Source organism: Myodes glareolus, chromosome 18 (genome assembly GCF_982192425.1).
Source record: "Myodes glareolus chromosome 18, mMyoGla1.1, whole genome shotgun sequence".
Lineage (NCBI taxonomy): Eukaryota > Metazoa > Chordata > Mammalia > Rodentia > Cricetidae > Myodes > Myodes glareolus.
The window spans coordinates 21,555,495-21,573,758 of NC_142043.1; the positions used below are offsets into that span (position 1 = coordinate 21,555,495).

The 18,264-nt window shown below is 37.8% G+C and overlaps 1 protein-coding gene across 38 annotated transcripts in view; it reads right to left on the reverse strand.

The window, feature by feature from the left end:
• Nucleotides 1–18,264, reverse strand: part of Rims1 (regulating synaptic membrane exocytosis 1) — a 483,725-nt gene that overhangs the window by 169,690 nt on the left and 295,771 nt on the right. For 3 of the 38 annotated variants that reach the window (XM_085679462.2, XM_085679454.2, XM_085679445.2), the window contains exon 1: nt 16,408–16,698. The exons of 21 other annotated variants lie outside the window; for them this stretch is intronic. In XM_085679462.2, the coding sequence (XP_085535588.2) occupies nt 16,408–16,507 (100 nt within the window). In that variant the 5' untranslated portion in view covers nt 16,508–16,698. Of the gene's footprint in view, nt 1–13,595; nt 13,614–16,407; nt 16,702–18,264 lie in introns of those variants that run through there. 14 more of the 38 variants (XM_085679452.2, XM_085679456.2, XM_085679449.2 and 11 more) reach the window with 9 other exon arrangements.

An 18,264-nucleotide genomic window follows, 5' to 3' on the forward strand; every position in this document is an offset into this window, starting at 1 on the left:
CCTGTAAAATAACAAAGACTATTCTATAGATACACACATACTATTATAAAATACATATACATTTACATACATAGAATGCTATGATTTAATTAATGATTTTTATCACAAGCAGTCTAAATTCTTACAAAAGTAGAAATATCAGTCCTCAAATACTTTTTGGTAATTTCATTCCGACTCCATGACAGCTTTGATGTCCCAAACATATTTAAAGGCAACTACTACATAAAATATCAAAAGTGTGTGTTCTTGAACTCCAGACCTGAAGCAGTCAGCTTATTCAAATCATTGGTGTTTATAGCATGAACCTCTTCAATAATGATAAGTAACTTCAAACCAAATTTAGATTTAGCCAAGCAAAACAAGCAAATGCAGTGCATATCATGTATACATATACACATATAATGCACATGCTACACATAGTAATGCTGTACACACATAAACACATAGGATAGATCCTTTCTTAGAAGAACTGCAGTATCTCCAGCCACTTGTCATTTCGTTATGACATTTTAAATGGTGTATTAGAGATTCCATGACTGTCCTTACATCCACAGAAAAGTATAGCTTTCACTTTAATCAACAAAGCTTCTTTTTAGGGCATAAAAGACCAGCATAGGATCCACAACTGGTCACAAACATAGAGAACAAATGATCATGGGTGCCCAGATTCAACTGCTTCATCTACAGCACAACCTGTACACCTAAGGCTTGCAGAGAATCATGCAAGATGGAACAGAAAGATTGTTAAGAGAAACAGGACCATGTCTACTATGAGGTGGTGACTTCTATATACACAGGGAGGTGAACCCATGATATATGAACAATATGGATATCTATACAATATCTACATAAATGACAATACCAGTTGACATTTAAGGTCTATGAGAGAAAGCTCACAAGCCTCATCCCTAGGTGAAGAGCTACAGACAATTAGTGCCTTCTCAGAGATGAAGATATAGCCTTCTCCAGGAATGAGCCCCCTGATGAATTAGCCAACCCACGTGGTCTTACATAAGCATATATATTTAGAAACAAGAGGAAATGGATTCAGCAGTCTATATTAGATATACATATGTGCATCCAACAATAATAATTAAAGAAGCCATGAATTTGGTGGGACACAGTAGGCACTGAAAAGGGGATAGAAATTATATCAATATAGTATTCATGTATGGAATTTTAAAAAATCTCCAGGCTATAGTGGTGTGTAGCTTTAATCCCAGCATTTAGAGGCAGAAACAGGCAAGTCTCTGTGAGTTCGAGGACAGTTTGGTCTACAGAGCAAGTTCCAGGACCGACTCCAAAACTACAGAGACACCCTGTCATGAAACCCTTCCCTACCAAAAATAAAAAAAAAAGAAATTCTAAAAAAAATATAAATGTAAGAAAACAAATACTAGAAGTAGCAATCTCCTATATTTAGGAATTTCATTTCTGAATTAACTGTCAAAAGCACTTAGTGTTTTAACGTGATACATGCAGTTTCTTGTCATAGAAGCATTATTCTCATATATGGGAGTCTTCAAATTCTTTGAAGAATTTGAAAAAATTCTTTGAAGAATTTTTTATTAAACCTACATTTACCCCAAAAGATCCCAAATCATCAGAGAAATCTAATTTAAGACAAAAAAAATGACCTCAACTCTCTGCTGTTAAAATGGCTCTCTCTATTTTTTTAAAAGATCAATGTGGAAAATATGGAGAAATATTAGAATCTGTGTATGTACTGGTAGGAGTACAAGTTGGTAAAATTACTATTTAAAAGAGTCATGAGGAATGCCCAAAATAAACAACACAACTAAATGATCTGGCAGGAACACTTCAGGGAATAGAGACACAATAACTGAAATCAGGATCTTAAGTAAGTAAACACAACCTACACCCTCATGCACATAACCACATTGGTCACCATAACCAGAACATGGTGACAACGTGGGTCCGCTTTAAGTTAAGAGGTAAAGAGAATTGGGTATGAGCACACAGTTTAATGTTAACTTTTTCAGTGTAGAAAGACCTGCTTTTGCAAGCAAAACACAGATGAACACAGAAGACATTATATTAAATGAAAGAAGTCAGACACAGAAAGATATGTGCATGGTATATAATTCCATATGCCAAACAACATAGTCATACACAGAAACGGAGTGTAACGGGATGACTTCCAAGGGCTGGGAAGGGGGATATGGTCTACCGTTCAAGAGTCAACAACGTTAACAGCACTGCAGTGTATTCTCAAATAACTGCTTATGGGTCAGTTTTTAAATATGTGTCTCAGAAAGTGCAGAAAGAGTTGGAGGAGGTGGATAGGTTCACAGCACTCATTTTGGTCACAGTTTCACAGGTAATACATAACTCCAGACTCATCAAGTTGCATAAAATAAACAGGTATGGTGTTTTCATAAGTCAATAATGTGATTTAAGAAACAAAAGTTGCATTTTTAAATTCTCCTTTAATCTCTTTTTGTCATAGAATTAATAATACTACTCTTCCTCATTGGAATATAAACTCAATATTTAATTAAATTATCAATTAGTAAGATGATTCAAATAAGTGATTCAATTACTAATTATTACTCTAATGAGGTGTCAAATTCAAAGCTTATATTCAGAAATTATTTATAGTCCACAGATTCTCCGAAGCCAAACAGACTTTAGACAGTGATCAAATATTTGTTCGAAGACCTGCGGTGCAGTTCTGATTTGTAATTTTTTAGAACACATGAAAGTGGTTCAGAAACTGGTCCAAGAGAGTGTAGTTCTTTAACACATTTAGTAAGGGGGAGGCTTCAACACATCCATTCCTTGTTTTAGGAAGTGTTGGGTGATTTTGAGAGGGATTGGGAAGGACGTCAACATCATGCTCTGTATAACTCTGAAAAACACGGACTTCTTGGCTGAACTCTGACCTAAGTCTCACGCAAACACTAGAGCATCTGTTGTTCTTTAAGAGGTAAACAGAGATCATGGACATCAATATAAATATTCCTACAAACATTTTCTAATGATTATACCTAACTATATATGTTGTATATTATATCTAATTATACATATATATTATTCTTTTCAATTTTTCTTACTAACATGAAAACTATGAAGCAATACTATTTTTCTGCTTCATGGTTTAATTTAAATTAAATAGATTTTATTTATTTATTTATTTAAATGGAATAACCTCAGAATCTCAATATCTTTCAGTTTATCTATTAACATTATTTTATCTTATGAATTTCTACTTTTTTATATGGCACTTAAAAAGAACATCCATTTTACAGTGAAAAGAGAAATGCCCGTAAAAGCAGGGACTCATATTCTAAACCTAACCCTATCGGGTACATTTTCTTGATAATATCTATCCACGTTTACAAACTCCATCCTCTTCTATGTATCAGGTATAACCTACTGTGCACATAAAAGGTTTCAAGAGCTTGAGACAATTTACATCATTTTTGTCAACTTCCAACAATTTTAGAAGTAAAGTTTAATGTATCGTAGGGGCATAAATGCTGTTGAAAATATGAAATCAGTGTTGGAAATACTTAACTGGGAAACGGCTTTCAACTTACTGAAATGTACGCACCTTAGAAAAATGTTAAAATCCTTTCTGCTTATAAAATTATCGAATGTAATGACTAAAGACAGCTAACAATATTTCAAGAGTTTTAACAATATCTTGAATGTTAAGTAGGATAGGTATTTGGTACCAAATACATTCTATTGTTACTCAGTAGAGTTTTTAATGACCTACATGCATAAGAGTTCCTTTTCTAAACAAAAAGCCCAACAACATCATCTAATCAATAATAGAATTAAGCGTTAAGAAGACAATCATGGAGGTGCCTGGGGAGACAATTCAGGTGGTAGTGTTTGCCATGTAAACATGAGGAACTAAGTTTGGATCCCCAGCACACAGACACCAGAACCAGGGGGTGGCAAGGCACATTTGAACTCCCAGTGACAGGGAGCTGAATATAGATTCCAGGAACTCATTAGGTAGTCTGTCTAGTCAAATCAATGAGCTCAGTTAAAGACCATGGCTCAAAATAAGATGGAATGTGACTAAGAAGGCTTAAGATATTGACCTCTGGCCTCCACAATCACACTCACATACCCACACAAGTGTGTACACACACCACCACCCTGCCCCCACAGTCACTGAAGACTTCAAGATGTAACACAATGTCGTCTCTTGATGAGGCAAGGAGAAATCACAGAAAACTGAGATTTATTTTAAATACTGGTAGATTTTGAGAGATTACAATGTATTTGAGAGATTAAGCAAAGTTCTTTATTTTGTGTTTTCTATTATTGAAAGCCAATACTAATTCATATAAGCTTAGATTTTTGATACTAGAGAATGTTTCAAAATCCAGATACACTCCTTAAAGGCCATCAAGGAGCACCTGCCCTTTGTGTCTGCTCTGCCCTGAGTTGTGGGACTTAGAGAAAGCAGATCAATTAAAAGCCTGGAATTCATTCAACAAAAAACTCAAAGACATACCCATGTATGAATACACACACACACACACACACACACACACACACACATACATTGACACATACAACTCGGTGACTTAGTTTTATGAAGTAAATTTGTTCATGATTTTCCATTAATCTGCAACATATGATTAGAAATGACAATAAAAGCTGTTTGAGAACATTTGCCAAGGCCACTGATTATGGAACAAAAGCATTGCTTGTGTAACGGTTTAGAGATGAATAATTTTATGTGGAAATATGGCATGAGATGCAATGCCTTAAAAACTACCCCTCCCCCCAAATCTAAACATTGAATAGTGGGGTGTACTGTATAACAAATCACAAAATGACAGTCTAGGGGAATTTTTTTTAACACAGCGATTCTCAATACATCAGATTTTGGGTAGTGCTGTACCCAGGAGGAAAATATTACACTGCAACTTTCCAACTGACCAGGCTTCCACATTGATACTGAGCATTCCATTCACGTGGGAGAACAGGTTGTGACGTGCAAAGCCTCGGAATAACCAGCCAGGATACCCTGTGGAAAAAATTGGGGTTTATTTGTTTTCATTGTTTGGGGACTGGCTGTAAACCACAGGTTTAAGACACTGTAGTGCTGGACATGTTCACAGTAGAAGCATTGTAAGAACACAAAAAGCATTCTAGAAGACTCTCTTTGCTAAAAGAAAATGCTAGTGTTTGTCTGGACCCAGGCAGCTCAATCCAAACAGCACCAATGTTCAATATTCTGAGTGTCAAACTGAATTCTACCTGCCTCTGCATCTGAATATATGGAAATGGAAATAGGGAGACTGCGACCTTGCCTGTCAAGTGTGAGTGATGTAAAGAGCAAGAAGAGCAGTTGGCAGGATACAGATAAATATTAAGAGCATACAGAACGAGTAGAAATGCATATGAGGGATTGAAGCATCTTACTATTTTAAGACATGTTACTAAGTTATAATAAGCAAAGGATGAGTTCAATAAGGGGCAGATAGAAGACATACTTTGAAGCCAGAACCCTCTCCAAAGTCTTTTTCTTTGCCTCTATGCTTCATTTAACTTCATCATATGTTAATTTGATTTGTCTGCCTTTTCTGTGTTTAGGGGGAGCAAACAATTTCTAGATATATAAGGGATCCATCTCTTTGTGTTGGCAGCTTCTTGGTTGGCAAAGGGAAATCACGAGGCATGAGAACTTTGGAGGACATTTCTGCTTTATGCATCATCACTGCTCTTGAGAAAAATTGCTAAGTGTTCATAGTCACACACCTTCCGAACTGTAAGATGGGAAAGTAGGGCTTCAGAGTACTGCAAGGTCACTGGTCGAGGGCTGCTGAACTGCAAAAGCAGCTGAGTCCTATAAAGGCATGCTCTTTCATCTGGTCCTCTGATACGTCAAGGCACAGAAGAAATGGAGACAAAGAAGTAATGGTCACATATGCACACAGGGTGTGTGCATGTCATGCATGCATACCAAGTGTATGCATATCTTAAAAAGTCTCCTAACCTAAGGAGGCTGGCCAAAGATTTAGCACTTCATCTGAGATTTGATTTTTATAAGAAAAGCATTAGAAGACTGGGCTGTGCATGTCTTCGCATGCCTATAGCCTAGTATTCAAGAAGATGAGGCAGGAGGGTTTCTGTGAGTTTCAGGTCAACCTGGAATATAAGACTATAAGACAGGAAATAAGACTCTGTCCAAAAAACAACAACGAAAATGAAAAAAGAAACCAGAAAACATCACTAAACCGGACTTAAAGTGCTCGAAACTGGTTTCTCTGTTCTGTTTAGTTGTTCTTCGGGGAGGAGATGACCTTTCATTCAAAAACCCTGGCAGTCCTATCTCCAGTTCCTCAATCTGTTGAAATCACAAATTACAACACACAGGTACAGTGATCTCCAGAAAGCAACCCTGAAACCATTATTTATTGTACTGTACCTTAGTACTTTTAATACTTAGTTTAATAATATGTGTATAAGACATATACAGAATGTCAATTTAGACTTTATAAAATATATCTGAATTAATCACTCTCCATTACATGACCACTTGTCTGAATGGCAGGATACCTGTGATTCTTATGCCTCCCTATTTCTTATGTCCTCCGCCACTACCACACAGGGCATTTCACAGCATCCTGGGGATGATGTAGCTCTGAAAATGTGTAATAATTGCCCCTGTCATTATGAAGGTGTGGAAGGCAAAGCTCTCTTGCATCAGCATCAGGAAGAACATATGTGCACTTGAACAAATGCTCTACTTTTGTTATGAAAGCTGTGTATTTTGTAATCCATAGCACTTTTTCTGAAAGCTAATGTGTTAGATTTTTATGGCTAAGTTTTCAGGCTAGTGCTCTACCTTGATTTTCCCAAGTGAATATTTTATGCCTTTTGAATTTATTTCCTAGAACTTTATTTATTTATAGTCTAGCAAATTGGTAAGTTTTGAAGTCAGAAGTTAAATTTTTTCACTGAGTATGCACAAATGTATTTTAATATATTTATTGTAACATTAGTTTTGCAAAAAACATAGGTTTTTCCTATTCATATATCTCAAAATGTCTTTGATTCAAAGAAAAACAATTGGAGTGGAATTATTGTGAAAGTATTCATTTACGTATAATTTAAATAGCACAATCCCATAACCAGGTTTTCTACATCTTTTGAGGAAATAGGCTGAAGGAAGGCATCCCTTCTGGGATAAAACGACATCACAAATTCTAAATCCCTAGACTTTATTCCTTGGAAATCCATTAGGCTTGTGGCACTTGTGCTGTAGTCTTTGGTATTCTGCCCAGCAGGACCCTCGATGCAGCATCCTACACAAGAGAAAATGGGAGAGCACAGAGAGGCATCCTCTCGACTAAAAGAATGAACGAGGAAGGGACAAAGACACTTAACACAGAAAGAAGACAGAAAACTCAATTGCTTACAAGTCTGCCTGCCTTCAAAATTGATATGATTCTTAGCTTTATATATTTAAACATGAATGATATTGTCTCAACGACAGGGTACAGACACAGTTGGATGGGAGCACCATGTTGGAACAGCATCCATCAGATGACAACTGAAAAGAGCAGAACATGCATGAAAACACAAGAAATTCCTTATGGGTGTAGAAAAAATACAACTCTAGAGAAAAATGTTAATTAAAATGATATAAAACAATAGTGACAATAACTCAACCTAGTTGGCAAAATAATCACTAAATTAGAAAAGCTAGCTCTCAATCCTCAGAACATTTGTAACTAATACCTTAAAATCCTAAAAGTAAATCATTCCTCAACACACCACAATTGAAATAGTCAGCCAGCCAGTGCTTATCAAATAGTGTGTCAGATTCATTACTCATTTAAAAAAATGGAATGCACTCGTGTTATTTTTCTCCCACTGAGTGTTCTACTTTCTGACATTTGTGAAAGAAGTGTGAAAAATAGGGAAAACAGGATTAAGTGCTCTCTACATAATATCATACATTGTCAGCCATCACAGAGTCTTTTAAAGATTCTTAATCAAACTTAATGCCTCTCCAGTAAAAGAAAACCAAATAAATAATCTCATCTTCTCTGAAAATACAGGAGAAAGGTTAAAGTGACTGAAATTGCAGTGTCAGCAATACCTCCTAATATATTCAGTAGCATTAAATGTGAAATTAAAATGACTTTTTCAAGTATTGGGTTGTGTATTAATTCAGTGTTATTAACAATACCCATTTGATGTCTCCTTGCTGATAAAAGCCTTAAAATTCCATTTAAAAATATTTCTCAAGGGAGATACACTGTGGTTATTGATAAAGATGGTACATTTAGCTAATTTCCTAATAAAATATGTATGCCGTTTGACCTAACAAGTTCACTAAGCATATAAACTGTGTCCAACTTCCTAAAGTTAGACATAACAACCAAAAGCAAGACTGAGCCCTAGAAATACAGATGCTACAAGAAATGCTAAATTATAATGATTAAGATATTTTAATCAACCCAGTAATAAAAAATTAATTTACCTTCATATTTAAAAACAAACTTAGACCCTTTCTTATGGCACTTGTTCACACTGGGGCTCAAAACAGGGTCTAACATATGCAAAGCAAGCCTTCTACCTGGAGTCACAACCCCCAATGCCATTTCAACATGTACATTACAGTTATATAAAATTAAAGACTGATCTCAACTTCAAACTAAAAGCCAACCAGTAGTACCCTAAACAAAATCTTTCATTCTAGCTATTGGGAACATGAGTACCATTTAGTTTTTAACACAAGATATTTGTGATCCAATTTTAAGATGTAATTGTAAAAAATTTCAACTTATTTTAGTGTCTCAACATTAAATTTTGATTGAACTAGATATTATGCTTGCCTTGATAGTTTTCATTATTTACTATTAAAGAGATTAAAATCAATAAAAGGTATCAACTTGATAGTTGTTATAGTTTCAACCAAGAACTTACAGTTCTATTGTTTTTTTAAAGTGACACATTAACAAAATATAGCAGACACACACACACACACAGAGAGAGAGAGAGAGAGAGAGAGAGAGAGAGAGAGAGAGAGACTCTAGATCATTATTTTCTCATTAAAAACCATTTGTTTAATTCAATACTCTAAAACCTTTCAAATTAAATAGCTATTTGGGGGTCTCTTACTCTGTGCCTTACTTATGTATGACTTTTATGTCTTGAGTGGATAGTTCTGATCACAGCAAAATCTCACATAAGAAGAAACATAACCTGGAGGGAGGGGGAAGGAACTGGAACTTCCCACAGGGCAGGAAACCCTGACTGCCCTAAGGGACGAAGAGGGAGGAGGAGAGGGAGTGGGGGGAGTGGGAGGGTGTTGGGAAGAGGGGCGGAAATGGAAACTTTTATAATTTAATAAAATTTACTTAAAAAAAGAAACATAACAACAACAAACAAACAAATAAACAACAAAAACAAAAGAGAAATAATCACTAAACTAAATGCCTGCTCTTTAAATAAAACCAGTGTCTGAAGTCAAGGAATTAAAACATAGTGCCTGTGGTCAAAAGAGGCCTGCAACGAGCTCTCAGGTACAGATGACATAATGTCATTCCACATAAGTGCAAACCTGTTCAGAAATCACTCTATTTTTGACTTTTCAGTCATTCCTAATCTATTTCATTAAAGCTTTAAATGCATGTAATCACCATTTACTCATGGTTTGGATTGAAGCCTTGAAAATAGACACACACAAACACACACACAAACACACACACACACACACACACATATACTCACATCAAATATATCGATGTGCAATAGCATCACAGATGAAAATGTAAGATGTCAAATGTATTTTCAAAGCAGGGGCAATTTTAAGGTAGTCTTTGATTTATTTCCCAAGGATAAAGGAGAAATGACTTGCCTTCATGTATGGGACAAGTATGTTTTCTACCAATGAATACCAGCTTTTTGTTGTTATTACCATTAAGATAATGACTGTAACCCAAGTTACTTTCACCCATTGTCCATAAGCACATTTAAGGAATCATGCATTCTGTAAAATTGCAGGTAAAATATTATGCTTATTGGTGCTTTTCTTCTGAATGTCTGTTTCCTCTCTAATATCTCTCTCAAAGTAAAAATAAATGTTGGAAGGTTCTGGATGAAAAAGCGACAGAGTGAGGCATTGCTCTTTTTGCATGGTGGCTTCTCCTTAAAATAACCACTTACTGCAGGTCCCCAGTAGTGTGTTTTCAGTAAGATTCCTGCTTAAGATAGACACCTAGGAATCCAAGAAAGTATACTCAAATAAAAAGATCTTGGAGATACATACAGAAAGTAAGGGACCTCACCTAAGAAAATACCTGCAACAATGCGCGCTCTAATAAGCCTTAGAAGTCCGCTAAGGCAAGAATGACACTGGAAACAGGTGTGTTGATCTCTCGTCACCATTAGCGTCTTCAACAATTTCAGAAATATTTGCTACACAGAACAATCTATAAAATGATCGTAAGGCCTTAATATTTTCTAAATAAGTTATCAGAAATAGTAAGTATGAAATCAAACTCTTTAAAAATTACATTTATTTATTCAAGGGCACATACATGCCACAGTGAGAACTACTTTTAGGTAGTCTATTCCTCCTTCCATAGCGTGGACCCTGGGAATTGAACACAGGTGCTCAGGCATGGAACCTGGTACCATTGCCTGTTAATGTATCTGGCCCCTTTAAAACTATCACTGAATCCAAATTAACGGTAGACGTTATTGGAAAAATGTCTGTTAAAACTGAACTATTTTAATAACCAACTTTTCTGAATTCAGCTTTGAAATATACTCAAAGTTTGTGGCTTATCACTGTAAGAATTTATATCACAAGTAAATACTTAAAAATGTAATGTATGGAGTACATTCCCCAAATAATTACTCAAATTAGCTAGGCATTCAGTATTGTGGTTATAGTCTGGCAAACAATTGACCCTATGATTCTGATAATTCCCTTACACAATCTACTTGAAGTAGGTGATCTACAAATTCTGAATGTACCAACTAGCCTAGAAATAACAGATAAACCGTAGTATTTCTAGACACTCTAGAATAATTATATCATAAAATACCCAGTAATTCTTTCATTTGCTGCTCTACATCTATAAGCAGGCATATTGCTGTCCATCCTTTTTGGCCTTGAAAAGCTGAGAGCCACATGCCTTTGTTTCATTCTCTCAAAGTATCTACGTATGTGGTGGAGTACAAGGAAGGTGAGGAACTTTGGTTTATTTCATTTTCTCTTTCCAAATGACTTCCGTCATTCTTCATAGTGCCCAGTACTTCAAATTGAAAACATCACCTTTTTCTTAAAGATCTTCCTAACTACTCAACAACAGGACCACATAAAACAACGGGAAGTTGATAGATACTGGAGCATATAACTCCCGAGGAGGAAGAGTCACTTTACTAAGAAAGTTACTAACTTTCTGAGTTAATGAGTAGAAATTATAAATCATTCCATTTCCCCAGAGCTTGACAGGCCATTGGCCACATCACCTTTTGCTTTCCTTTCTGTCACGCATACACAGAGAGAAGCACGAGGCATCCCTTGCCCCAGGCTTGCCCTCATGATGGTAAAGGTCTAGGAGTAACATGACGTGAGCATGGCCATCAACACAACATGTGTGACCTTTACCAACAAGCAATCTATAAGTCGATCTACAAGTGTGTAGCTCCATGTTCAATAAACTCTTAACATTCATTCAAAAGGACAGATTTGGTTAGTTGCACCTTGAGACTGGAATGTAGCTACTGCCTTCCTACCTGCTTCGGATCCTCGGGATTCTGAGCTTGCCCCTAGCAGGATGCAGACTTCTGAAAAATCATTCACTAAAAAGCGCTAACCGTCTCTAATAAGAGACTCTCTGAGCCTGGGAGGGAGAAAGAGAGCACCCAGGCAGTGGGCAGCCCTGCCAGGTGCTAGGATAGCTCCTGTGCCTGTTTGCACTCAGCCCTCAAAGCACTGCAGCAAATCATGTGATGCCTTCTCCCCCCAAGCAGTGCAGCCTAACAGAAAGTGCCCTCGGGACACCACAAAATCCCCTTAGGAAAAGTAGTTACGATGGTGCCAAGAGATTTGCCAGCTTAACTTTTAAAAAGCTGTTCTCAACCTCAACAAAATCTCGCAGGTTACAGTGCTACAAACCAAGGGATGAAGTGGAGGTTACTAAGGAAACCACATCCATTTAAATGTCGGAAAGTAGTATTGTTTCTACACCGACACCACCATGTGACAACCTTGAACATCTTAGAATTGCTATGCATCCCCACTCCCCACTGAAGCAGGAAAGTGTTCTCTCTGGGTGTAGATGCTGAAGCACGGGCAGAAGAGGTTGGTGTTCAATTATCCCCAAGGTCACACCTTCACATTTCTAACCCCAAAGATGATGCTGTTCCTTTCCACGGAGTGTCTGCACTGTCTGTTCCCTTACAGGACCATCATTCTTAGTTCACAGCCTGACACCAGACACAAAACACAGGCATGTCTACGGGAGTGATCTACAGTCTGCACTGGCGCCCAGAAGAAAGCAGGCCTCAGCATCCTCGGTCTAAACCCTTGAGAAGAACAATCTGCATGCAGCTTCAGTTTTTCTGTTTTTAAGACTAAGCATTGAAGCTGTCTGTGCAATTCAGTAAACAATGAAAATAAAATATCGGATTAATCAGAGAAGGAAAAGGCATGCGCCCTGAATTAACTATATACATACATCAAGTTGGGAGTTAAATATAATACTGAAATACATACAACTCAATGAGCACTTCAGATATACATTCAAAATTTGACAAACAACATATAATGCAACCGGATGATCATCTACATTTAAAAATTATATATTGATGTAGTTTCCATTTTCAAAGTAAAGTACTCCTTACTCTCTGATAGAATCTAAATGATGCATCTTAATATGTCACCCTTTTGAATAATTCAACAACGAATCCCATTAGCTTTAGATTCATCTTATGATTAATATCATAGTTTGGTTTACCTGTTCTTGAATGCAATGCATGAAGTAGTAGAAACTGCAGAAACGCAGCAAATCAAAGGGCAGCATCAGAATGGTTAAGTAAGTGCTACAGACACCAAGTCATTAAATTCCAGCTAGGAATGGCAGAAGCCCACAACACAGTTTAAAAAAAAAAAATCTACCAACGTGCAAATTTTAAATAAAATTTCCCATAGTCCTTGCATCTCAACGACCTCCCTCCAAAGCCTGCAGTGCCCAACATTACACAATGGTGACATGAAACAAGGCCATAAGTGCTGCTGTCATCAGATCAGATCCCTGCAGCATTCAGATCCTCATTGATTACTGCATTCATCTATGCCGTTCTGTGCTGTACTGAGGTGACTCTCACGGCAGTAGACAGCAGAGCCCTCTCGCCACACAATTAACCATTTCCTAAAACAGCGCATAGATGCTGCTACTCCCCTGCAGCCAGAGACAAAACTCTGGAGTCCCTGAAAGCTAGTGAGGGAGAAAGCCTCAGGCAGATGCTATGGATCTCCTGTTCCTCTCACGGGGACACTTACTTCACAGTGATACCTGTGATCTCCAGTGACAACTAGAGCAGACCCTCGCTGATTTCAAAGCCCCGAATCTCACCTGAAATAATTCGATCCCATGATCAACCCCTGGAAATGGTCCTGCCAAGTCCAACGTAACAGATCATTTCCTCTGCAGTTTTCCTAAATGAGGAACGGCACCCAGTGGCAACAATCGCACTAGGACACATAAAGCCGATGCATGGGAGGGACTGTTGGGAACAGAAGAAAACTGCTTGTTCAGAGTCTCCTGTACGATCAACCTACTGCTGATGGCTCCTCTCCAGAGGGCAAAAGGACAATCACAAATACAAGAAATGCGGGAGGGGGGTGCGCGGATGACTTAGATTTGTGACCATGGTCGTATAGTTTGTAGTGTAATAGAGCTGTCATTAAGGCAAAATCATCATTTTTATCAGCAATCCACCTACATTTACTCCATCCATATCCTATCTTGTATTAAGGAAAAATCATAACATCACCAAAAGAAAGGAAATGAGTTGGAAAGAATTCCCTAGCCACATTTAATCACGGTAAAATGTTGTGCTTCAAGAAGCAGTAGTAAATCCTGAGACACTCCTCTAAGCCACACCAGAGGGTCTGGAGAAGCACGTGGAGACCACTTCAACTCCCTTTCTTAATGTGAACTGGTAAATGATAACACAGGGAGAAACAGGAAAAAACCCATTAATTTAAAACAGTTGTACAGGGTTTACCTAAGAAGTATGAACTTGCCTTAAAAAAATAGTCCTATAGATTAAAAAAAATACCAGCACTGAACTATTAATTGTGTTAATAAACTAAAACCACCAGTCTCTAACAAGCTGACCACTTGATACATATCTCCTGGTAAAGAATATACGGTTAGCCCACACAGGATCTTCAGAAATTTTTGTCTTTTCTTTTCAGAAACTTCCCGGTATATCTTTAAAGTGACATTAGGCAAAAGTTAGCCAGTTGTAGCAAGGGGAAGAAAAAAGCAATACTCATTAATTGAAGGCCTTTTATCTGTCAAACACAGATAAACTTTATTTAATTTTAATAACTTTATTTAATTCATTTGTTTTATAGGGCTATGATAAACTTACATTACACACAACAAGTGACGCTTTGCAAAGCGTATTCATTTGTCCAAGGTCATATGGTTTAAATCTAGGGCCCTGGAATCTGAACTTGGCTTCACCTCATGTGAAATCTCACTGGACCTACACATACATAGCGACTGTATAAGGTTTTGATCTTTACTTCTAACGGGGCCCAGGATTTTGTTCCAAGAGCTTGCTGGGAAGCTGGCTGGTGTGGTGGGGTCTATCACGGTACCCATCTGCTATGCCAATCCTGACTCCAGTGGAGATGGTTTGAGAGCAGTTAGTGGAGATGGGTGGCCGTGCTTGCTAAACTGAGGCTTCTTTTGCTGTGTTACTGTCCTAAAGAAGACCAACAGAGGCCCAGTCTACAGACAGATCTTAGGACAGCACCAGGCATGAGGAGTAGACGACAGCCCAAACTTTCAGCAACTTATTCGTTTTCTGTAGTTAAAACCATTCGTGAAGGTTTTTTTTTTTCATGCATTTCACAAGCCCAGTCAACAAATTAAACAACACTTACAGCCTCATGCTGAGTCTATGTGAAAGCTAACTCTGTGTTCCTATTCTCTCTCACCCTATGTATTTCCTAGGATGTGCTCACTTCAAATGATCAACCAAGTTTCAATGGTATTAATCGGATATTTATTCCTCAGTCTATCTCATATATTAATATTATTTGTGTACAGATTCCTTGAGTTCCCTAAATTGTCATATATCAAATGATAACAAATTTTGTTTCTAACAGAGAAAAAAAAAACCTTACTAAAGCAAACAGGCCTCTGAAATGGTATGCACAGCATCCAGTTTACAGAGTAAGAACAAAGAATCTATACTAAAGAAAGCCTATTGTGGATCCTTTTGTAAAACAGTCTTTCAGTCCTTTCTGGATACTGCATCCCATGAGATCTCATGCAAAGTGACAGATGCCATTCACTGAGACTGACAACACATAAGTAGGAAACAATCCCTCCCTCATGATGGTATTGATTTAGAAACTCATACCAACAATATTTACTTACTTCAAATCGTTCTTATTTGAAACAACTCTTCCCACTTGGAGGGACAAGAATCCCTCTGGGTGACAGACTACACAGAATAACCCTCACCTGTGACTTCACAGCTCCCCAAAGCCCAGCACACTGATTTACTTTGAGAGAACAGACACATACTAACACCATCAGCAATTCTGAGCAAGCAGCACTCCAAGTATGAAACCCAGTGGCACTGTAGTCTATGTGAAGGCCTGAGATTGCTAAAGTTTCTGTTTTCCTTTGATCTAAAATCCAGCATCCATTATTTTGAAAACGCGACACAAACATCCTACTGCTGAACTGATTTCTGTGAGTGATGACACCGGCGTGTCACGGTCCTTGGCCTTGGCACTAGCAGGAGATGTTGAAGCATGAACACATTGACTGAAATACAAAGCCCATGCACAATCAAGCACTTTATTATTGTTTTTTGTTTCACAGAACAATGACTTCCTAATCTTTAAATCTTTACTTGACTAGTTCAGAAGAACAGAAATCATGAATCGGATTGCTTCTTACAACCTTCAGGCTGTGCTGTAAGACCCTATGATATCAGTTCAGAGAAAGAGATTAAAGATAAAGTTAACAACTGGAAAAGTTGATCCATTTAGAAAATGCAATGAAATTGCTCTGTACCTTACACATAACGGATTAATATTTAGACCAGAAGAAAATGGATACAGTGGGGTATGGAATATATATTTGGGAACAACTATTAAGAAAATACGGCAGAATGACCATTCCCCAGACTCACCTGCACCTGTTTGTCGGATCTCCCTTGTTTCCATTTCCGAATCAACAGACCTCAGTTCCTCCCACCCTTCTGAGGAGACGGGTATCCCAGATGCACACATGATAACAACCTTGCAAGGAAATCCAGTCCAAGAGCAGCAACTCTCTGCTGCCTAAGATCTTATCTGAGAAGCATGTGTCTCGCCTCCCTCTTCACCATGCTTCTACCATGGAACGAGAGGAGCAACAGGAAACGCAAACTGAAGGAAAGCATTGGTGTGAGCATGGGAAAGTCTCCTTGCATGACTGACTCAGGTCACTGCAGGCACCTTGCAGCTACCCCAAAGATTGGTTGGATGAAATACCGCGCGCAAACCTCCACGGGCCTGGTGGTGTGAAGGCTGGTAGCATTTACCGAGAAGAAGCATATTGGCATCTCTGCTGGGTTTTAAGCAGATCCACGGGATTCAGGAAATAAGCTCTCTGCCAGATGACACTATGCTCCTAGCCATTCCTTATGCTTACTTATCGCCCACATTACTTTAACTAGCGTCCTTTCTCCCGCTGTGAGCTTATTTGTAGAGAGAGCTAAATAAAGGATTTTTATGACAATGAAATGGCCTTTAGCCCACAGGATGATTTCTGGAAGCACTAGTTGTCAGTTTTTGCTCGGTACTACTAAGATCCATTAAATGGAAACATTTCTTATGGTTTTATATTAGATTTATAAAGAAAAACGTCTGCATTACTTCCTGAAGAAATGAAAGAAATTAAGGGGTAATTGTATCTGCTATTTATTTTATATATACTATTTTATTCATTATGTGACTATATAAAATAGGTTTGTTTTATTTTGTTTGCCTATCAGAGGAATCTTCAAAAATATATGTCCCTAGAAGTATTGATATTATATGTGTCAAAGTATGATTCCAAGATGAAAATTTTGATGCCTGGATAAATGATATTCATGATCCCAAGTTATGAAAAATACTTTTCTCCTTATGATTTATTTCACCAAAACAAATGGCAGCATATGATGTTCAGTATCTTTTCTGTTGACACTATTTCTGAATTTTATTACAAATGGTATTATAAAAGTTAGAATGCCACAACCCCTTGTAGTTGAATATACTTCATTGTTCCTAAAGAATAGTCATGTAATCATCAGTCTAACTACAGGGTTAGTAAATATCTGGCCCCCTCTCCTCCATTGGTTAGGGTCTTAGGCTGGGTCATCCTTGTGGATTCCTGGGAATTTCTCTAGAGCCAGGTTTTTGCTAATCCTATAATGGATCCCTCAATCAAGATATCTTTTTCCTTGCTCTCATCTCTATCCTTCCTCCATCTCCACTATCCCATTCCCTCAAATTCTCCTCAACCCTCCCCTTCTTCCCTCCTCTTCCCGATCTACCTTTCTTTCTCCCCTCCCCCTGCTCCCAATTTTGTCAGGCAATCTTGTCTGTTTCCAGTTTCAAGGTGTGTCTGTACATGTTTTTCTTTGGGTTCACCTTACAATTTAGCTTCTCTAGGATCATGATCTACAGGCTTGATGTCCTTTGTTTATAGCTAGTACCCACTTATGAGTGAGTACATACCATATTCATCTTTTCGGGTCTGGGTTATCTCACTCACGATAGTGTTTTCTAATTCCATCCATTTGCATGCAATAGAACCTTCATCCAACAACATATAGAAACAGGCAGAGACCCACATTGGAGCACTGGATTGAGCTCCCAAGGTCCAGTTGAAGAGTGGAAGGAATGAGAATATGAGCAAAGAGGTCAAGACCATGACCTCTTCAGTTCATCCACTGAAACAGTGTACCTGAGTTAATGGGAGCTCACCAACTCCAGCTGGACTGGGAAGGAACAAGCATAGG